The sequence below is a fragment of the Denticeps clupeoides genome, chromosome 6 (assembly GCF_900700375.1).
Source record: "Denticeps clupeoides chromosome 6, fDenClu1.1, whole genome shotgun sequence".
In the NCBI taxonomy this organism is placed as follows: Eukaryota; Metazoa; Chordata; class Actinopteri; order Clupeiformes; family Denticipitidae; genus Denticeps; species Denticeps clupeoides.
Genome location: NC_041712.1, coordinates 277,860 through 299,538, shown reverse-complemented (window position 1 = coordinate 299,538; position 21,679 = coordinate 277,860). Strand labels below are relative to the sequence as shown.

At 44.0% G+C, this 21,679-nt stretch overlaps 3 protein-coding genes across 4 annotated transcripts; 1 reads left to right on the top strand and 2 right to left on the bottom strand.

Annotated features, from left to right (window-relative positions):
* Positions 1-648: 648 nt before the first annotated feature.
* LOC114792103 (apolipoprotein B-100-like) lies at positions 649-13,435 on the bottom strand. The gene is made up of 26 exons (XM_028982981.1): positions 13,381-13,435; positions 12,709-12,821; positions 12,488-12,618; positions 12,229-12,373; positions 11,757-11,909; positions 11,429-11,553; positions 11,260-11,345; positions 10,723-11,170; positions 10,503-10,620; positions 10,262-10,408; positions 9,977-10,188; positions 9,633-9,858; positions 9,334-9,507; positions 9,048-9,248; positions 8,657-8,824; positions 8,356-8,561; positions 8,091-8,264; positions 7,871-8,001; positions 7,581-7,782; positions 7,312-7,484; positions 7,059-7,234; positions 6,862-6,977; positions 6,400-6,773; positions 5,256-6,316; positions 1,676-5,065; positions 649-1,587 (listed from the first exon to the last, which is right to left on the bottom strand). The coding sequence occupies exons 1-26, from the start codon at positions 13,433-13,435 to the stop codon at positions 649-651; spliced, it is 9,444 nt and encodes a 3,147-aa protein (XP_028838814.1).
* A 3,558-nt stretch (positions 13,436-16,993) lies between these two features.
* Positions 16,994-18,760, top strand: orai2 (ORAI calcium release-activated calcium modulator 2). Of its 2 annotated transcripts, XM_028983658.1 has the most exons (3): positions 16,994-17,123; positions 17,212-17,465; positions 17,752-18,760. In XM_028983658.1, exons 2-3 carry the CDS (start codon positions 17,235-17,237, stop codon positions 18,301-18,303), a joined length of 783 nt encoding a protein of 260 aa, XP_028839491.1. In that variant the 5' UTR covers positions 16,994-17,123; positions 17,212-17,234; the 3' UTR covers positions 18,304-18,760. The 2 variants fall into 2 exon arrangements, with proteins under 2 accessions (XP_028839491.1, XP_028839490.1); XM_028983657.1 differs by having other exon boundaries at positions 17,026-17,465.
* An 876-nt stretch (positions 18,761-19,636) lies between these two features.
* Positions 19,637-21,388, bottom strand: pex12 (peroxisomal biogenesis factor 12). The gene is made up of 3 exons (XM_028983656.1): positions 21,164-21,388; positions 20,398-20,936; positions 19,637-20,318 (listed from the first exon to the last, which is right to left on the bottom strand). The coding sequence occupies exons 1-3, from the start codon at positions 21,284-21,286 to the stop codon at positions 19,943-19,945; spliced, it is 1,038 nt and encodes a 345-aa protein (XP_028839489.1). The 5' UTR covers positions 21,287-21,388; the 3' UTR covers positions 19,637-19,942.
* Between the last annotated feature and the right edge of the window lie 291 nt (positions 21,389-21,679).

Genomic DNA, 21,679 nt, shown 5'->3' with positions numbered 1-21,679 from the left:
ACATTTGAACAAATAAATATTTAAGAGACCTAAGAAATGTCGTTCTGGCATGCATAGTATATTTGATGATCGTATGGCCGATTTTATCTGACTTCAGCCTTTCCCTCCCACATCCTTCAATTCGTGCATGTTGTGTGATATGAAATTGCCTGGCGGAGCAGGTTAGTGTTCTGCAAAGCACGACTTGCTCTGCGTTTATAGCCTGTATCAAAATAGAGCCCTACGTCGAAGGTTCAGCAGGGGATTAAATTAATATTTCTCCCACAGTAAATCAACGTTGTAAGACTTAAGAACTTTTAATGTTGGTGAGTAAAGAATACAACAGTACATCTGCTGTGACATTAATAGTCATAAAAAAAGAAACAAACTGTTCAGTGCAAATATTGCTGTACAAATATTTTTATTGTTATTTTATCCCCAACGTCTTTTTAAATAGATTACAGAGATAAACAGCAGGAATTCTGTTGAATAACGGAGCATGCTAAATTGAACCACATACAAAAAAACTGAAACAAAGATGAAACACAAACCACTTCTTCTGCGTGCATAATACTTTTACATTTAATATTCACATATGTTGTTCATATATGATGTTCATACTGACAAACTGTCATTGCGAGCTTATTTGTTTTTTTTGGTGCACTAAATTTATGCCAAGTGAAAAGGAAGAGGGATATTGATGTCTAACTTATCATCACTTACTTTGAAATAAGGCGTGGCATTCTTTGAAAAGTCTTTGAGGTAGTCAACAGCACTTTTTTGCAGGGCATGTAGATGCTGAATGAGTGAATTAATTAGGGACTGGATGTCTGCAGTCAAATTCTCAACGGTCACATCAGCAAAAATGTCGCCGACTTTAGATCTGACCTGGCTCTGGTATTCCTGAACCACTCTCATGACTTCCTTTGCCTTTTCTACCATTTTGTGTACAACATCGCAGTTAAGTGCATCTGTGTAGACACTTCTCACCCAAGTGTACACTTTGTCCAGATCCTGAGATTTCAAAGTGGCCAGAAGTTTTGTGAACTCCGTGCTTCTAATTTCCTTCACTACAGACTCAATGTAAGAGGACAGGGTCTCTGAAACCTCCTGAACTATGTTTGCTAAATAGTTGCTGAATTTCTGATAGATCTCAAGCCCAGAGAGCTTTTTTGAAAAGCCAGGTAGTTGGTACTGGGTCTCTCTCAGGAACGTCACTGCTGCATTTAACAACGATTCAGTCATCTCCTGATATCTCTTAAGAACTAAAATGGCACTGTCTGAGATTTTGTTGCTGAGACCATTAAGGTCAACAGCTGCAAGGTTTTCAGATGCTCTTTTACAAATGACCTTCCCTTGTTTCATTATATAGTCAATGCTTATTATTAGAGAATCATAGACCTGGTTCATTTTTTTGCCTGATGTGGCGATTAGCTTTTTCATGTTCTTATTGTTCATTGAGGCTGTGATGACTGGAACTTTCTCCTTAATAACATGAAGCACTTCATATGGAACTTCCATGTTCCAGGTGGCCTGAATGTTTAGCTTGTCGGAATTGCTGGCATCCATTTCAAAGCCCAAGATGTTCACATCACTGTGGGGATCAGACTGCAGAAGAAAATACGGACATTAGTAAAATTTTGACTGTAAATGTAATTCAAGGAAAGGTGACATGAATGAACAAAAGGGGACTTACTGGGTAACGGCTGTAGAGCGTTCCTCTCAGATGTGAGAGCCTGTTGGTCTGCATCCGAACTCCAAGGATACCAGCATTTGGAGAGCCCACAGAAACAGTCAGGCCATTCTCAGAATTTGCAGCGATCTCCTGGTGGACACCAATGGTCTGGGATGGAAGCTTAAACTTGGCATCATTTTCACTGCTTACTTCTCTGACCCTCCTGTTAAGGATGACCGTGCCAGTGTGGCTGCCCTCAAAGAAAGCATGTTGTATGGACAATGTTGTACTCAGGTCCAAACCATTGGCATGGTTCAGGGTAAAAGTGCCTTCAGATTTTGTGTTAAGAATGGGGAACTCCGACATGGATGTGCTGTTAAATCGCACCACGGTGTTTTCCTTGTTGTGAATGTCACTGCTTGCACTGAGGGTGACCATGGCCGTCTTCAGAGAAAATGCATACAACAGGTCCCCCAGTTTTGGAATGAAGATGTGGGGCATTGGGCCATTCATTTTTGCCGGGGTCAATGTGCGCAATAGGTCTGGCACACGCTGAGCTGGCATACTGATATGGGGGAGCTCAGGCATTGGAATTGTGAAAGAGGAGGTGTCAACGTTGATGATTGGAATATTGTATGCAGGGAGAGAAAGTGCTTTAGGCATTTCCATATTCAGCTTGTCATATTGTTCCTTGGCTTGACTATAAGAAGTGGTGAGAATTTGAATAACTTTGTCTCTCACAAGTATGTAGTTTCTGTTAATATTCATGTTGATTTTAAACATATCCGGGTTCTTCAAATATGTCAGCCTGGATTCAAGATTAAATGTTTGCTGGGGTGTAATCAAGATTTTGCTCAGACCAGCATTGTCCCATAGAGAGATGCCCTTCACATTTGGCATTGTAACACCAATTAAGGGCACACTCACTTCAGGTATGTCGATGGGGACGGTCAAGAAATCCAGGTTAGCCTCACCTCGGATTGAAGCGATGACTTGAATGTCCGTCTGACGGTTGTCCATGTTGAAATTGTGAGAATACTTGTACTGGTTGAAGCGAGCATAGCCTGCCCAGCTGGCTTGTTGGACAGCAGGGTTGAGCACAAGTGTTAAGTCATTCTGAAGCTCAGCTTTGCCAGACAATCTAAACGGGAAGACAAACTTTGTGTTTCCCCTGTTCTTGCAGTCAAGCTGGATCTCAAAAGGCATTAGCACATATTCAACAGAGTTGGAAAGAAGTCCTTCAACCCTCCCCACAAACTCGCTTTCATGGGAAACAGAGAGTTTCATTTTCGGATCTTCAATGTTTGCCTCTCCTTTTACCATCATGACACTGTGCTTGATGAAAGGCATTTCGATCTCAGAACTGCCCTCAATACTGATGTGAGAGAGGAGCCCAGCCTCGGCCATCATGTTGTTTTTCATTTTTAGAAGGCCACTGTTAGTCAAGCCACTGAAGTCCACTTTAGCTTTGTTAACATTCAGTACAATCGTCAAGTCACTTTTGTGGGAGCCTTCGTCTGTAAAATCCCGAATTGAGCACTTTCCTGTACCTTCATTTGCCAGCGTCATTGTGATAGTGCCATCTTGAAACTTAGCAGCGGCATGCTGGGTCATTGTTGTCTCGCTGAAGATGCGGGTCAGTGGCATATTTACTCTGTGGTTGTAGGATGTTTCCAGAGTACCAGCGATTTCACCTCCAACTGAGAGTATTACATTATTGACAAGCTCACCTGTATACGATTCAGTGTTGGCCCTTGCAGTCGTCTTTGAAGAGGCCTGAGCAGGATGGATGCTCACTAATCCCTCGTGGTCCAGACTGAAGGCCATGTGGTTGAATTTGAGAGTTTCTTTGAAGGAAGGCCTACTGATTTCCATGACATCAAGCTGAATGGTAGAATCCAGCATGTAGGATATCAGATCAGATGTTGATTCGACCTGAGACTTCAGATTAGCCAGGAACTCTGTATAAGTGTTGCTTGAGTTGTTTTGTAGGTAAGCTGATGTTCTGAAGTTATTATCTTGGCAACCAACCTTAAACTCTCCATGAAGTTTTCCAAAACAAGGTAGTTTGCTGTATTCAATCACTGTCTGCTTCACATCTGCTGCAAGTGCCTCGTAATCAACTGATGTGACCTTTTGAAGAATTTGGTCCACATAGAGTGACAGGTCATCAATTATTTCTTTCAAATTAAATGCTTTAAGGTGCTGAAGGTGCGCATTTCCACATTCAATAAATTTGTCAAAGAGTAGTTTGACATCAAAGGATTTCACAGTGTAAACTACTGACTGCACTCTTTCTCTGAGCTTGTACTTCTTCATGAGTGCTACAGCACCATCCATGGTCTCTTCAACAATCTTTTCAATCTCATACTGACCCACAATCTCTTCAACCTTGGTGTAGAATTCACTGATTCTGTTGAAAATATTATTCCTCTTAGCCCAATTAATAATCATGTCCCGGATTGTTTTCAGGGTATTTGTGATTTTATCTCGGGGAATTGCAGCAATCAGCTGATCTACATATTCAAAGTTAATGGAGTTAATAAACGTCTTCCAATCCTGAACAAACATGTTCACGTCAAAGCTTTCGAGTATATTTTTCATTTCATGTGCTTTCTCTTCTACTATTTCTTTGATTTTATATTTCGCTCTGAAATCGCTCACCATTTTGTTGGTCTTGTCCTGTAGACTCATCAAGGAAACTTTGAGTTCTTCTGTCATTGCAGGCAGATTATCAACGAATGGCAAAAGGATGTTGTGACTGTCCTTATTCTTGTCATACCTCAGGAAACCAGAGACAGCAAATTCACGGTTGTCCTGACCTTGGTTCAGGACATTGGTAAATAGTGTGCACGTCATCTCCATGCCAATTTTCTCATGAGTGTTGTAGGCTTCGAGTCCTTTTTGAAGGATGTGATTATTCAGTTTAGATTCCATACTGACAGTGGTGCTTTGTTCTTGGGGAGTCAGAAGACAATCAATCTTGTTTTGGAAACTGGTCTCAATGGAAATATCATTGTTCATCTTGTGGCTAGTAGAGGCCCGCCATTCATGTGAGTGTGAGAAGGCCAGATTCTCAGCTTTTAAAAGGATTTTGCTGATTAGCTGACCACTCTGCTTCCCATATAGGTTCAATTCACCATCGGAGTTCAAAAGAGCGTCAATACTAAGCCTGAAAGGCTCAGCAGTGGTGTGAAGATTGCCAGTGAAACGCAAGGATGGGGAATCAAAATGAGCATCTCCATTGAATTTTAAGGAGAGTCCAGCAATTTCCAGATCAGAGTTGTGGTTTGCCTTTAAGCCCAGTAGATATCCAGTAGTGCTGCACTTTACAGTAGCTGCTAGATCAGCATAGGTTGCTTCAAATGTGTGCCTCATTTCTTCATTAGCATAGGCTCCTCTCACTAATCCCTGTGGCTTTCACCTTGAAGTGCTCTGTCTTGAACTGGCCATTACTGACAAAGTTTGCACCCAGGATTTTCAGATCATTGTTTGCTTCCAGAGACACAATAAAGGGCTGCAGGTCAAGGCTTATTTTATGGTTATATGAATTGATGTCATTAATAAAACTGTCAGATGCAGACTCGAATTTGAGAGATACAAAATTAAGTTTCAGACTGTGAGTAGTGTCCGTTTGCATCCCCAGATAGGACGCAGCCAGTTTGTCAGACCAGTCCAGGCCATCTTCATTCACCTTCATTCTCATTCTGGCCTCAGAGTTGACATTGAAGAAATCACCTTTGTAGACACTGTTGAGGTAAACCTCTGAGAGGGCAAACTTTCCGTCAATCTTCAGGTCACCACTTTTCTCCTGGATGGTTCCCTTGGCAATGACTGACATGGCAGCTCCTGCTGCATCAACACTGCTGTGGAAATCATTTTCAAACTTCAGGGAACTTATCAACAGATTAGTGGTGCAGCTGGTAGCAAGACTGTCTTTCTTAAAGGTCACTGAGCCTTTGTGGGAGCCTCTGTGAGCATTGTAATTGGCAGAAAAGTCTGTATTAACTTCAAGACCAAGGTCATCCAGAGACGCAGCAATGACAGACAACACATGGCTTGCCTTTTCGTCAAACTGAAATTCAGCTCTAATGCTGGCTTTCTCCAGGCTGGCTGAGACATCAATCTGATTGCGAAGCGTTCTCTGATCAGCCTTGATGAAGGAATCGGACCTCACAGTAAACTGATGTTCCTTGTATTCAATGTTAAGCTTTGTGGTGTGAAACTGGTTGGTATTGGTAGATGATTCGAAGGACAAACCACTGCCTGTAGCAATTGCCTTGATCTTATTGTGTAGCTGAAGAAGGGGTAAGGTCACCCTGAAGTTTGAATCTGCTCTAGCCTCTCTGGCTTTAGGCTGGATGCTGAAGGAATGAGTGAGGCCGGTAGTTCCTGACAGGAAACCAGTTGTCAGTGATCCGTCCATGATGCCATCTCCAGTGATTTCAGAGGAGATTAATGCCTGGGATGTGTACTTCAGTGACATCTGCATACCAAGTGGGCTGTAGGCAGCAACTTCGTATTGGCCTGTTGCCTTCACTGTGTCTGTAATGATCGCTGTTTCCACAATGTTGAAGTTAGTGTCAAGGAGTTTGTGCTTCAGGGAGAAATTAGCTGTGGTCTTGATGGTTGCCTCAGGTTCCTCTGTGATTTGAGCATTTCCTGCATTCACAGAAGATATTGCATTAAGTCATTTAATCACAGCACACAGATCACACAAATGTTCTTCACAAAAAAATAGATACCTTCAGCTGTGTAGGATAAAATCTGCAGTGGACTATTAGCTGCTATGGTGTACTTGGCAACGTATCTTGGGTCATCAACAGTGCTGTTGCCTGCTGAGATGGTGACCTCCCAGTTGTAGATGTTGCTATGGACCTTGGTCAAAATTTCCAGCATTCCGAGGAGCGGCAATTTCAGGTCATATTCACTTGGAACAGAAAAGACCGGCAGTCTATATTGGTGGGATGGAATCTTCAAACCAATCTGGCTCACGTGTATATCTGGAATGGAAATCATGGGGGGGATTCTGATGTCCTCCGATGATTTTCCACCCAATGGAAGAGGAATGGTGATGATGATGGAGTCCTTACTGAACTGGTATTTGAACGCACTCTCCCTGTAAAATAAATTAAATTCAGTCTTTTTTATGTATATAAAAATATGTTTAAATAGGAAAATAGTTGATGAACTATAGTATAGCTTACAATTTCATGTATACTTTCTCTGGCATAGATGGAACAACAAGCTCTGGCATGTTATCCCTCAACTTTGCAACAAGTGGAACACTGTCAGAGATCTTATCCATCCAAATCTGGCTGGCCTGTCAGACATAACAAAGATCTACATTTATCTGTTTTTAGATACGTTTAATAACCTCATAAAAGTGATATCCACCCTATACCTCAATCGCTTTGAAGTAAATGTGCCGCAGTTTCATGTCAGTCTTCACTACTTTCTGGTCCAAAAACTCATTGGTGAGCTGTTGCAGAAAGCTTTGGAAAGATTCCAATGTTGGCAGGTACTTATGGATTTCAGAATCCATGTCAGACTTGAACACTACTTCCATGTCTTCTTCACCTATAAATGAAGCTCACCTGCATTAGTAAGTATTACTTGAGGGCCACAACAATATACGTAATGTTCTCATTTTTCACCGTATTTCAAGATGACTTTTTGGTTGGAGTTAGTCTCTGGGAGCTTGATGTCACTCTCAATCTCCAAGGTAAGTTTGTCATTCTTATTCAGTGTGGCAGTCATGCTTGCATCAGTTTTCAGTGAAGGAACAAGCAGTTGAACCTGCAACAGACTCTCCTTCATGGCTTCCATTCTGTCGTAAGAGGAAGAATAAACATTATGCCTTATTAATGGGCAAGAAATTCAATGATTTAAATACTAACTGTAGAGCGGTTTTAAGACTACTTACTTTGCACGGCCAATGAGAGACATCTTGGCAATGTTGTGGTTCATGATGTCAATGCTGATCTTCTTCCCCTTTGAAATGCTGTCACTGAATCCAACCCTGATTCCAGCTTCCACATCATAGTCAGGAATCTGCACACTTGTTGTGATGAGATTCCTGTTCCTATTATATTTAATTGTTGCAATGGCCTCAGTTGGCTTTGGACCTGCAGTGGACAAACAAAAAAAACATGTTTTTTATTTTTATGTTTAGGAGGACATGAGCAAATGAGAACACATTAAAATATTTCATACCTTCAGCTTTTAGAGTCATTGAAAGAACATCAGCTTTCTGACGACCCTCTTTGCCCTCGGAGATTTGATCATATGCAAAGGTGGCAGAATACTCGCTGATGTCACCAGTAGGTTTAATGAAAGCAGCAAACCTGTAACAACAGGCACATTAAATTTAACCTTCTGTTTCAAACTTTAGAATTTATGCTGCAGTAATAATTATGCAATATTTAGCTCATACTCATGGTCTCCACTGAGGGGAAAGAAGGGTTTGTGCTGGGTGGATCCAACAGTAGAAACACTTTTCATCATGCAGAACTCCATGCCAGAGAAGAGAGGATTGCAGTCCTCAGTCCTTACAGGCAGGGTGGTGATAAGTGGAACTTCATTTGAAGTCACAGATAAAAGGCTATTTCTGGTTTAGGGAAAAGAACAACATGTTGGTGCTGCATGTATATGTAAAATTCCACTGTCATATTACAAAATGTGAAACAGTTCAGCTTTACCTGATCCTGAAGAGCTGAGTGCTGCTCTGAGGGGCAGGGAAAGACAGCTTGATCTGTTTTTTGCCCATAGTGACTTTGGCATTGAAGGCACTTTCGTGGTACATCAGTGTGTGCATCTCAACAGCAGAGGCAAGGAATTTGGGGATATGAACTCCCATCTTTGTCACAAATTCAACTCCCACGGAAGGCATAAAAGAGAATTCCTGCTGAAAGATTTAATAAGGAGAAAAAAATGATATATTGAATCTAAAAAACATTCAACTGATCATGTGAAATGTTGGATAAATGCAGGTTAATTTACCATGTTCGGTGAGATGTTAAGTCCACCTTTGGCACCAGGTACAAATGTGCCAGACAAACCAAACTTCAGAGGGAATCCAGAAGCAGTTGGCAGGAAAAACTCATTTTCCATAAAGACGTAATGTGCGAATATTGCATTATCCATGCTAGATGTCAGGTCTTTCATCAGCTGGAGTCAAGAGGTTTTGAAAATGACATTATTATTAATTAGGTAGATACATTAGTCGTTCCAGTTTTCACTTTGTTGCACTTTATCAGGGAACTTATCAACAGATAAAGTTTTATGCTGAGATATTAAACTGACAAGTCCATGGAATCTCACAATCTATTTAGGACGGTGACCAATGGACTCTATTATGATATGCAAATGACCTTCAAGCATTCAGAAATACCTTTATTGGTAGTTGTGCTAGGAGTTGGCTGTACACTGATGCTCTCTCAATAATGTAATTCATGTCATTGCTTTTGATGTATCCAAGTTCAGATCCCATGATTCGAAGATATGCCATGGCCTCTGGAGCATCTTGGGACCCCAACGTCTTGAAAAGCTTGTTGACATTGCTAATGACTTCCTTTATCAGGTTTTCAGAAACCTTTGGTAAGAATTAGAAACAAACAGTAAACAAGAAGTTGACGTGACAGCACTGAGCAACTGTAGAAAGGATTGTGAGAACAAACCTCTTTCCTGTCACTTTTCAAAGGCTTCATCCATTTCTGCAGAACCTCTGTGACTTTGTCTGGCACTCGACCCTCCACCCAGTACATGGCCTTTGAGACTGTATCAGGGAAGAACCCGTTCTTTCCAAACAGGGCGTCAATAGATGGTTCAAATCCTTTTCCTTCCATGCCAACCTAAAGGTGGGAACAGAAGGCCATGTTGACAGGACTCAATCAAACCAAATCAAACTATATCAACTTCTTATGCCAGAATTAAAATCATAATACATCATAAAAATGCCCATTATCATCATTCATACCTCCCAGATGTCAAGGTTGTGTCCAAAGGCCTCCAGGGTCGCCTGCAGCATGATCTCTCTTGGGAGAAGGCTGCTTGGATCAAAGATGATGTTACCCTCCATGCTGGTCTGCATGCCACTCTGGGGAAGGGAAGCCTCCATCATGTAGTGGCGGGAGAGACTGGTCTGGTCATTCTGAGTTGTAACCTCATTGATTTGGAGGGCCTCTGCGATCATCTTGCCCACTCTACAATTTGACATGAAGATGGACCGTTCATATGTTGATTTCATTAAGATGCAGGTTTAATCATAAATTCAGGCATGGAAAATGTTTTAGAGAGAAATATGAAGAGAGGCAGACATACTTTTGGGTCTCACTGTCCTTGGAATGGATTATGTTGTAGACATGGGAGGCCACAAAGTTCTTGACCTGCACATTCTGCTCCTGAGTGAGAAGCTTCTTCAGCATCTCCATGTCACTTGCGTGAGGGTTCCTCATTACAATGAGGTAAGCAGCCAGTCGTTTCTGAACAGCTCCCTTACTGTACTGGGCAACCCTCTGAAGATTGGAGCGAACCTTTAAAAACAGACAGGTCATGAGAAAGGAGGACGGTGCAGCACCATTTGAATCCTTTGGTGATCCTGCTTACCTCATCGGTCACAGACATTCGCCTGAAGGCTTGAATGGCTGCCATCTGGACAGACAAGGTGGTTGTAGGTTGTCTCATGCACTTCAGCATAGTGGTCTTTAAAGCAGGTTCTGCTGCTTCCATAGCTTCTCCCATGTTTGCAATGACCTGAAGTCAGAATTGAGGGTTTCATTATGAAAATTGAACATTCACTGACACCCCATGGTTAATTATCAGCTCTGATTAAAGAATGAATATATACCCTCAGGGTCAGGTATATGAGATCCTTATCCCCAGCACAATCAGAACCAATGATGGAAGCCATGAAGTCATAAACTGCAATGATTTCAGGAGTGACCTTCCTCTCATCTTCATAAAACCTAGTAATACAGTATCATTTTAATGCATTAATATTGTCATCACCAAGCACAGTGTTGTAATCATAGAAATCAAAGCATTAAATTCAGTTTCTGCTCACTTACTTTCTCACAACATTGCTCAGAGCAAACATGATTGGTCTGCTCTGTTTCTGCTGTGCCATGTCAAGCATGTCCAGAACAAGTTGGGGAGATGGCTTTTGTATAGTTCCAAAAGCATAGACAAGAACGTCAAACTCTGGAGCTCCATTCAGGACATTCTTCAGGCTTCTCAGCATGGCGCTGGTGCACTCAGGGGTGCCGCACTGGGCCAGGGCCTGCCAGGTCAGCGGCATGGACACCTCCTGCATCTCAGCCATGACTGAGCTCAAGGTCTCAAATGTCATGCCGCGAATTTCCATCACCACTTTGTTGAAGATGCTGGCCCTCAGGTAGCCATCAGCTTGTGGCAGGGTGCTGAGCTCTCTGAGGTGTGTCAGCATGGAATCCTTGGACTGGAATGGGCTCTTGTCTTCAGAAGCCTCCATGGACAATGACTTCATGTTGGTCTCATCTGCCAAAAAAACACCAGAGCAAACTCTAGACCTGCAGAGCCACCACATTTACATGAACTTCATAAATGGAAAAAAACAGGCTTCTCACCAGAATCAAAGATTCTGTCATTGATCCTGGTTGTTTCTTGTAAAGTTAGGATCTGTTTTACAAGTGAAGTGATTCCATACTCATTCCTGAATTTAAAAAAAAAGGACATATATATATATATACGAAAGCTGGCTGGGATCTAGATGATATATTCCCAGTTGGAACTCACTGGTGGGAGAAAGGCAGCAGGATGTGTTTTTCAGCGCAGGTAGCAGATGTCATGTGCTTCTTCTGTTTGTCAAACTTATAGTTGCAGGTCTGAGTGCTGGAAATGAGTTTGGACAAGGGGTATTGCTGTTGGCAGAGACAAAAGCACACACACACAACATTTAGCAATTCACCGATATCACCAGTTCAGCGCCATTTTTTAAACCAGAAACCCATGCTTGAATGTATTTTTAAAAATAAATACTTTTTTAAATAGTAAAAACCTGTAACCTGTTAAACGTTAAAAAAACGTTGTGTAGTATATTACTGTGGAAAGTGCAATGCTTTACCATGCGAGTGAAAATGGCGAGGGGACTGTTTTGGCCTTTGTGGGGTACAAAGTCATTGCAGGCTGCCAGATCCCTTGTGATTGTCACATCGCTGGGAATGTCTTCTTCTGTGTTAACCTTGAAATCAGCCTCACAGGAACCGTAGATGGTGGCCTGAAGGTATCAAAAAAAAAAGAGATTTTATTCACTCCATTTATATTTTTGCTGAAGCCAGCCAACACTCTTTAATGTGGAACATTTAATCAATAACTGTCCTAGACACAGAAAATCATTCTTGCGATACTGAGTCACGGCCAGTGTCGTGTTCTTTATTGTATTTATTACTTTAGATAATGACAAGCTATTGCAGTATCATTCCAAAATCCAATGTCAATCATTAAATGATTCAAGTATTGCCCAATCAACCGGTCTAGTTCACCAGAAAAAGAGGAATACATCCCCCAAAGGGTAGAGAGTTACAGTCGACGCTTACCATACGCTTGTTATTTCCTTCCAGATTGGGTACTAAAAGGGCAGAGATGATGCCCCTCTTGATGTTCAGGATGTTGGTGGGCTCATTCTTCTCAGGATACAGCTTAACCTCATTCTCACCATCAACTATGACCTTGAGAATGTTCCTATTACATAAGAGTTGTGTTTTCAACAGTTGTTGTATGGCACTACCACAAAGCTCACAACCTTGAATGATTCTATGATTACATACTGATTGACATGGGTAGGTATGAACTCACTTCTCCATGGCAGCCTGGAAGGCATCACTGTCTTCTACAGGAATGCTCTCCTCCATGGATTTCACACTTTCCAGGGTGCATTTAGTTGTGCGCATGACAAAGCGGCACGTTTGAGGCACACTGATATGAACCTGTGGGACAAACCAGAAGAAGCATCTGAGATCCAGAAAAGCCCTGAAGCAGTCCACAGACAATGAAGACCTCCCCTGGCACAGCCTTACCTCGCAGCTGACTTTAGGGCCATTCCAGATGTCCGACGCGCCTTGGACTCCATTCTGTGTCACCGCTTCATACTGGTACACATAGTTCCTGAAGTTCTTGAATTGTTTTGCCACTGAGAAGAGACAATAATAAATTGTAAATGCCAAGTGCTATTAAGAGCAATCGAAGGGCAGTCTGACCATAGTCTGAGATTAGAACATGTTGAAGTGATAACGCAGATAAGCGCTTCTGAACTTTGACACACACGCAGCTCTGTCTATGATAAATCACAGGTCAGAATACTCAGAGGGTTCAAAGGGCAGCTTGTTTGTGGAATTGATGTGTGTTTTGAACAACTTATCAGTTTTTATGTCACCGTCTGACCTTTTTTTTTAAACACATTGATTAGATACACAGTACACACAATTTCCATACACTTCACACACTCTCCATACACTACACACACTTTACCTACACACTCTCCATACACTTCACACACTTTAAATACAAGGGATTAACTTACAGAGGCATGATGGAGGCTGTTCATCAGCATTCCCAATATCTTCCTCTAAAACATAAATAAATATTAATTTCACTCAATTCCACAGGCAGACTGAAAACTATATAGAGCCTCCAAATCAGAAGAGAAAATACACAGGTTGTATACCAACAGTACGTCTTCCTGTACTCACGTGCTAAGGCATAGCTGCTGACCAAAAGCAGCAGGCAGAGCTTGGTACTCCCCATGACGGGTAGGAAGAAGCTCCAAGGGCCTCAGTAGAGAAGCGAGTCTCCTTCCTTCCTTCCACTGAAGACTGAATGCATAACTGCTGCTTTGTGCTTCTTATAGTCTTCCAGATGCGAGCAGGCGGGGTGGATGATCGATTGGAGAATTGCAAAAGTCTCACTTCAGCTCCAAAGTTCACCAGAGCCGTGTGGCAGGCCAAAGGCAACTCACTATCATAAACACCACCCAGGATTTGTCAGCAGTGGACCTGATGGGACTCACTGATTAGGAGTAAGATGTCAACTGCTTCATATTGATTTTGTGTTTCTTACATGCAGCCATTTGGTCAGTTATGCTAATGTTATGCATAATTACAACTTTCTCTCTTCGGTGATATACATTTTTGATCATGAAATGCATTAATGATGAAACTGAATGGAAATGCGATGAAATCTGCCGTTATTAGTGAAGCCCTCTATTGACCTGTTTGTGTTGCATAAATAACTTCTGAGGTCGACTGGCCAGGCATATGATTATAAATGTTAATTTATTCACTTAAAGGAACATTATTTATTGTAGACCGTATATAAATATAATGTGTAGGAAAAATATCCTGCCTAAAGGCAATTTTCTATACAGGAAGAAAAATATGAGAAAATATGAGTACTTAGCCATGCATGGCTATGGGTACATAGCTCACAGGTTCACAATAAAACACATAATGTAATAACATTATTAGCCAGTTCAGGCATTACATAATATCAGTCTGATAATTTCAATATAACGATTACATGTGTAGGTCAGGATGTAAACTTTAAACTCCTTAGAACTGCTGAAAATCCAACAAAAGTGCATGCTTGCATCCCTGCAAGTACATATAGTTTGGAGATAAGCTAATCAGCTGGGTTATACACAGTAGGATAAGATCAATGAAAAAAAAATTACATTTATAAAACATTGTTGTTCTGTTAATCATATCATTGGTTAAACTCTTCTATTTGGTTAGCCTTCTAATTACATATTATATACATCAAATAATTTATGATTTAGGAGCTTTATGGACATTATGTAAATTATGTCATTTTCAGCATCTAACTTCTTGTTGTACTCTTCCACCCATATTTTGTATGTATTTTTATAGGTGAAGTGATTGTCATTGTGAAACACAACACAGCACACAGTGATACAGTAAAATGTGTCCTCTGCTTTTAACCATCACCCTTAGTGAGCAGTGGGCAGCCATGACAGGCGCCCGGGAAGCAGCGTGTGGGGACGGTGTGGGGACAGAATTAATGTATTAATACAAGGTGATAGCGCCACCTGGTGGGTCTGTGGCCACATGCCATCAGATTAGATGCCTTTATTGTCACTATACAAGCACAGTGTGATAACATTTAAAGCAAACCAGCTTGGTAGTGGTATATACTGATAACTTTCTGTTTTTGTTTCTCATTGTTTCTTTCAGTGTTCAGAAGCTGTGTTAAGTACTTGGAACACTGATCAAAAAATTATCTACACAATGCAACTCCAAGTCATGCACACTTCTGTGAAATCAAACTGTCCACTTAGGAAGCAAAACTGATTGACAATCAATTTGACATGCTGCTGTGCAAATGGAATATTGTGCAAATGGAATATGGAAATTGTAGGCAATTAGCAGGACATCATCTGGGGGGTTAGTAGCCTAGCGGGTAACACACTCGCCTATGAACCAGAAGACCCAGGTTCAAACCACACTTACAACCATTGTGTCCCTGAGCAAGACACTTAAACCTGAGTGTCTCCAGGGGGGGGGACTGTCCCTGTAAATACTGATTGTAAGTCACTCTGGATAAGGGCCTCTGATAAATGCTTTTTTTGGTCCATTTTGAATCCTGGGGGTGCTTTCACTCTGGTGGTAGCAGGAGATGGAGTCTACAAACCACAGGTAGTGCAGCTCATCCAGGATGGCACATCAATACGAGCTCTGGCAAGATGGTTTGCTCTATCAGACAGCGTAGTGTACAGAGCATGGAGGCGCAACCAAGAGACAGGCCAGTACATCAGGAGATGTGGAGGAGGATGTAGGAGGACAACAACCCAGCAGCAGGACCGCTACCTCCGCCTTTGTACAAGAAGGAACAGGAGGAGCACTGCCAGAGCCCTGCAAAATGACCTCCAGCAGGCTACAAATGTGCATGTGTCTCAAATGGTTAGAAACAGACTCCATGAGGGCCGTTTGAGGGCCCGACATTCACTAGTGGGGGGTTGTGCTTACAGCCCAACACTGTGGAGCACATTCGGCATTTGCTAGAGAACACTAAGATTGGCAAATTCATCACTAGTGCCCGGTGCTGTGAAAGCAGGTCACACAGAGTACATGTGACAGACAAGACAGGGTCTGGAGATGCCATGGAGAACGTTCTGCTGACTGCAACATCCTCCAGCATAAACGTAAAACAGGGTGGAGCGACTGAAAAGCCAGCAGTGAAACTGTAATAATGAGCAGCGTAGCTGAAAGTCTCACAAGCAAAAATGAGAAAATTGCGAGATGTAAGCGAAAATGCATGTTGTCAATTCCCATTGTGCTCTTCCTTCATACCAAAATGTTCTATTTTAGTCTCATCTGACCACATGACCTTCTCCCATGCCTCCTCTGCAGATTGTCTTCAGTCAGGCCTGGATGACTTATTTGAGACTGTGGTCCCAGATCTTGCATGGAACCCCAGTCTGAGGGACATTGAAACTCATTTTCTAACCATTTATAACAGTTATTGCTTCTCACCGAGGTGTTTGCCTTTTGTCCTGTAGCCCGTCCTCTTCGCTTAGAAGGATGAAGATGAATCTGGGCGTGCTCATTGGAAGATGGAGTGCCCAGTTTAAATAAAATAAAACAGGGAAAGCAAAGGGAAACGAGTAGCTTTTTTTAACTGAGTAAAGAGGTTCTGGGTACGACCAGGTTCCTGCTTGGTGATTTGGTAACAGCATTACAGTAACCAAGCTCGCTAGTATAAAAAACTTGCATCATGTTCTCGGTCTCTGCCTGTGAAAGGAATGGTTGCTGTAATGCAATATTTCTGAGAAGGCAATAACCTTTTTTTTAGTACTGATACGGTGTTTCACACTTAATCAGAATGGGAAAACATTCTGTAATTTAAATATCATGTGAATCTATCATGCCCCACAAACGGTAGTTTACTCAGATTACTGTCAATGAGATAGAATATTAAGATGCACACTGTAGTCAGTCACAAAATACAGTTAATAAAGCAATAATCATATATAAGATGGATTCACTAGTGAAGTGAATTTGAAGTCTGGAGGGGCAGTGTGCTGTTTGATATTGATCTTGATACTTTACATTTTACATTTGATCCTGTTATCGTCATCACGCAGAATAAAAAAGGCTGACGGGGATTGGATCGGAAACGCCCGTTTTAGATTCTGTTCTGCAGAGATGATCCTCTCTGAACAACACCGACAAAAGTTAGATATTAAAACACACACATATTTACAGAGAGAGAGAGTGAGAGAGCGAGAGAGGCGGCGGGAAAGCACGTCACGTGGTCGGGGGGCGTGTTCTGAAAGGGGCGGGGTCTAAAGCGGAAACAGCAGGCTGCGTCGTTGAGCGCGGCGGGCGGGCAGGCGGACGGACGGAAGGACCGACGGACCGGGCTTCTCCTCCGCAGCTGCTCCCGCGTCCCACCAGCCTCCTGGTCCGGTTTAAAGGTGAGTTCTGCCTGAGATGGATGTCTGGTGGAAGCATGTTTACTTCATCCCTCTCCTGGTTCTGTTCTGGTAATGACGTGCTTTGCAGGTTGTGCGTCTCTACCTGCCGGCATGAGCAGTGAGCTGAACGTACCGATGGGCTCCCCGGCACCGACCGGCTCCGAGCGGCTGCAGGACGGCGGGGGGATGGACTACAGGGACTGGGTTCGGCGCAGCTACCTGGAGCTGGTCACGTCCAACCACCACTCGGTCCAGGCCCTATCGTGGAGGAAGCTCTACCTGAGCCGGGCCAAGCTCAAAGCCTCCAGCCGCACGTCGGCCCTGCTGTCCGGGTTCGCCATGGTCAGTCCGCACGTTTTCCACACATTTTCCGGTGATTGGACGGTATAAAGCGCAGTGGGGGCCTAGTGGTTAAGGAAGCGGCCCCGTAATCAGAAGGTTGCCGGTTCGAATCCCGATCCGCCAAGGTGCCACTGAGGTGCCACTGAGCAAAGCGCCTGTCATGGCTGCCCACTGCTCACTCAGGGTGATGGGTTAAATGCAGAGGACAAATTTCACTGTGTGCACCGTGTGCTGTGCTGCTGTGTATCACATGTGACTTCACTTTAGTGCTGTGTTGGTGCCGCAGGTGGCCATGGTGGAGGTGCAGCTGGAGATGAGCTACGACTACCCTCGCGTCCTCCTCATCGCCTTCAGCGTCTGCACCACGGTGCTGGTGGCCGTGCACCTCTTCGCCCTGCTGATCAGCACCTGCATCCTGCCCAACGTGGAGGCGGTCAGCAACATCCACAACCTCAACTCGGTCAGCGAGTCGCCGCACGAGCGCATGCACCACTACATCGAGCTGGCGTGGGCCTTCTCCACGGCGCTGGGCATCCTGCTCTTCCTGGCCGAGGTGGTGCTGCTCTGCTGGATCAAGTTCCTTCCCGTGGACTCGCGGCGCGCCAACTGCACCACCGCGGCGCCGCATGCAGCTCCGGCCGGCCACAGCGGCTGGCAGGCCGCGCTGGCGTCCACCATCATCATGGTCCCGGTGGGGCTCATCTTCGTCGTGTTCACAATCCACTTCTACCGCTCGCTGGTGCGCCACAAGACAGAGCGCCATCACCAGGAAATCGAGGAACTGCACAAAATCAAGGTTCAGTTGGACGGCCATGAGCGGGGCCTGCAGGCGGTGTGACGTTGGTTCGAGCGGTACTCTTCATGTGCGGGGCTCTTCGCTCGGCTCTTCTTTTCACGAGCAGCTGGATTCCAGCTTGAATGCATCATTCTTTTACCGGGGAATGTGAATCCGGTCCGATCGTCCACCGCTTCTGTGTTCCAGTCCCAGCAGAAGAGTTATTTCAGTGCCGATGCAAAAGTCCTGGTTGACCCACGAATGTTGCGTCCCTTTAATGACATTCCATAACTGTCCACCCAAGAGCTGCCTGTCTTAAGATAATCGATCATTTCAAAATGTGTTTTGGTGAGTAGGCATTGAAACTACTTTGCTACTTAACTCTTTCAAGATAAACCCCAGAACCATTAGGGCTGTTGGGCTCATTCTGTCTGGACGTGGGGATTTTGCTGAAGTTTGGAAGCGTCTTGGTTTCTGAACATTGTACAAAGTGGTGAATAAAATATTTTTTGATACCGCACGCTCATTATAGCTGTCTTTTATTTAGAGCCAATAACCATTTGCCTTATTCTAAAATCCTGGTTTTATTCAAGTGTGTGTGGCATGTAATCAACCCAACAAAGCTGTTGTCCTGGCAACGTTGATAGTGACTTTGTAATGTTTTAAATGACGATTTGTAAAATGAAATAAAACCATAATCAGCAGCAGCAGCATGGTCTCTCCTTTATTTCCTGAGATGGCTTGCCGTCTGAAGGCACCTGATGGGGCTCCAACTGCGTATCCTCTGAATGACGTATCTCAGGTGTAAATAGGCGTGGCCTCCTGGAGGAGACCGTGGAATGACTGAAGGTAATCTTCTGCTGGAGGATTTCACTGTTGGTAGAGCGTGTGGGAAGTGTTCTCTGTTGGAGTATTTTTAGACCGGGGTCTCATCTCTTGCTCATCTCATCATAGTGTATGTCATTTCAAATAAAATGTTCTAATCAAAGTCTCTTTGTTTCCTGTCTTGTCCTCTAGGATTGTTACTTTAACCCTTGAAAGTTCTCTGGAATGTTCCGGACTGTATAGAAGCGAAGCAGGGTGGGTGAATGTGAGGCTGGGAAGTGGACAGCGGGACAATGTTAAGGTCAAACATTCCCGTTCGTCTGTACAACGTGCTCTGGTTAGACGCTTACATTTGCCTTCTGATGCAAATGTCCTCAGAAGCAGATTCACTTTACTACACACAGGCAGCCACATCCATAATCCCACCAACCTGTACTGCTGATCAATTCTCAATCACACACATTTCACATCAATATGTGGAAATAAGGTTAGAAATTCAGCTGAAAACTGTGAAATAGTGGACATTCTCTACTAAATGTGGCACATTTTTGTTGAATAATTTGCTAATACTTTTTGCATATTAATATGAATAATATTTATTATTGCCTCTGATCTACTGCTGTGCTAAAGCAGGAGACTAAAGCTGGACTGAGATCTGTAGAATTTGGAGGCAACAGGGCACATTATCGGGCTGAAAGAGTGGGTGCTTCATTCTTCCACTGTGCACCAGACACCCATCAGACCGACGACTGGTCCATAACAGCGTCCATATTCAAGTTCAGAAACTTCAAGACACTGTCCACTTTATGTTGAAATGATTGTAATTAATACAGGGAACATTCATATTCAGAAATGGTAGAAGAGGGATTTGTGATGTCTATCCCTCGGGGGAGTAGATCTTGATGAGATGCTGCAGCCCTGACGGGAACGCGGTGAGTGGACACCGCTGGTTAGTCCAAACATACGAGTATATGCAGCGGTAGCAGAAGACGTAGCCGGACGTGGACAGCGCCGTGTCGTTGGCACGGACCTTTCGGCACAGGGGGCAGATTTTACTGTACGCCTGCAGGAGGTGCACGGGGGGCGGTGGGGTGGGCAGAGTGGTCAGTGATTTCATTGTGGTCTGGTTTTCAGAGGAGTACCACCATTCCAGGAACTGCAGGAAGAAGACGCCAAGAGAAAGACTGGTGGAAATGGAGACGGCCAAACCAGAGACAGCCGTGGACAGTAGGTGCTGCGCCCTCTCGCCAACCCTGAAAAAGAGTGTTTCAATCCCTCAACACAGAAACCAGGCATAGATCGCTGAGAACAAGACGAACCTGAAGCCCTTACCCTTGATTGGTCCCAACCGCGGGTCCTGTGGGCTTGAGGTTCAGGTTGTGGACATCATGTGCCGTGAGCCGTGCCAGCCGAACTCCTGCTAGCCACAGTAAGGGCGAGTGGACCCCAGAGTAACCAAACACATAGAGAAGCTGCTGACAGAAGACCCAGCCATCCCACACCGTGCTGACGTACGGATAAGCGGCCATGAAGGCTCGGTACAGCCTCCGCGAGACGGACTGGGGCAGCAGGATGGAGAAGTCCTCCTCATCCCTCTGCTGCGCCAACAGCTTCTCTAGTTTGGTCCGCAGGAAAGGCACAAGGACCAGGAGAAGCAAGGAGCGCCAGTGCTGCCTGTGCCTGAGGCCCAGGTGAGCCGGTCGGGCGCGGTCTCTGCTCACCACGCGCTTCAGGCTGTAGAAATTCTCGGAAAAAGAGGCGCTCGTCTTCGCCAGAAAATGATGCTGCAGCAGCACGTCCAAGATCACGTAGATTTCATCAAATCTCTTCCAGAGAATCCCACACCTGGACGGGTTGGATTCTGCCAGAACCTACGAAGGAGCAGGAGAGGCATCCTCAGAACTCCCAATATTACTATTCATTTCCGTGCATTATTGTTTTTTGCAATATTTGTATTTCCAGGTCTATGAACAGCTGAGTATTGGTGTTTCTGGTCGTACATAATTAAGTCACGATTTACACATGTAATTGAAATGAGAGGGATCTGTCGCAGGCCGCCGATCTCTGAATCTCTGATGAAGTCAGGAGCAGCTTTTACCTTCACCGCGTGCTGCAGGGCAGGTCTGACAACGTTAGTTAATGAGTCCTGAGCCAGGACTTCAAATATCGACGGTCTGTCGTCATTAGAAGCTGTCGTTAAGTGCGCTCCACGCTCCGCCATGATCGAAAACGTCACTCAAACGCATGTCACATACACGTCCTGCTGTGGAACTCGTGAAAACGACTTGTACCGTGCAGGTCGAGTCCTACCACTACTTCCGGGGTCCTGGGCGGGACTAACGCGCTCCTGTCGCTACCATTGGCTGTTCCGTTCACGGCTTTTGTAATGAATACAGTGATTGGGGAATTTAGGTGCCAACATGAATCGCAGATCGAGCGCCTCGTTTTCATTCCATCGCGATTTATATTGTCGTCCGTTCAAGTGCAAAGGAAAACGGACAATATTGAGCTACAGGAATTAAATTATCTTCATAGTAGTTACCATCTGAAAACGTAACTTTCACCAATAAGACCGGGGTGTGACTGTCATCTGACCACATTTACTTCCGCCACA

Bases quoted from the DNA above. Each gene is read 5' to 3' on its own strand.
- LOC114792103 (XM_028982981.1), bottom strand. From the start codon at position 13,435: ATGGGGAGTACCAAGCTCTGCCTGCTGCTTTTGGTCAGCAGCTATGCC. The intron at 7,783-7,870 runs GTATGAAATATT...TGTCCACTGCAG, and splicing joins AATGACTCTAAAAGCTGAAG to GTCCAAAGCCAACTGAGGCC. The intron at 6,317-6,399 runs GTATCTATTTTT...CTGTGAATGCAG, and splicing joins TTTATCCTACACAGCTGAAG to GAAATGCTCAAATCACAGAG.
- orai2 (XM_028983657.1), top strand. From the start codon at position 17,196: ATGACGTGCTTTGCAGGTTGTGCGTCTCTACCTGCCGGCATGAGCAGT. The intron at 17,466-17,751 runs GTCAGTCCGCAC...TTGGTGCCGCAG, and splicing joins TGCTGTCCGGGTTCGCCATG to GTGGCCATGGTGGAGGTGCA.
- pex12 (XM_028983656.1), bottom strand. From the start codon at position 21,286: ATGGCGGAGCGTGGAGCGCACTTAACGACAGCTTCTAATGACGACAGA. The intron at 20,937-21,163 runs GTAAAAGCTGCT...GCTCCTTCGTAG, and splicing joins CCCTGCAGCACGCGGTGAAG to GTTCTGGCAGAATCCAACCC. The intron at 20,319-20,397 runs GTAAGGGCTTCA...ACTCTTTTTCAG, and splicing joins GCGGTTGGGACCAATCAAGG to GGTTGGCGAGAGGGCGCAGC.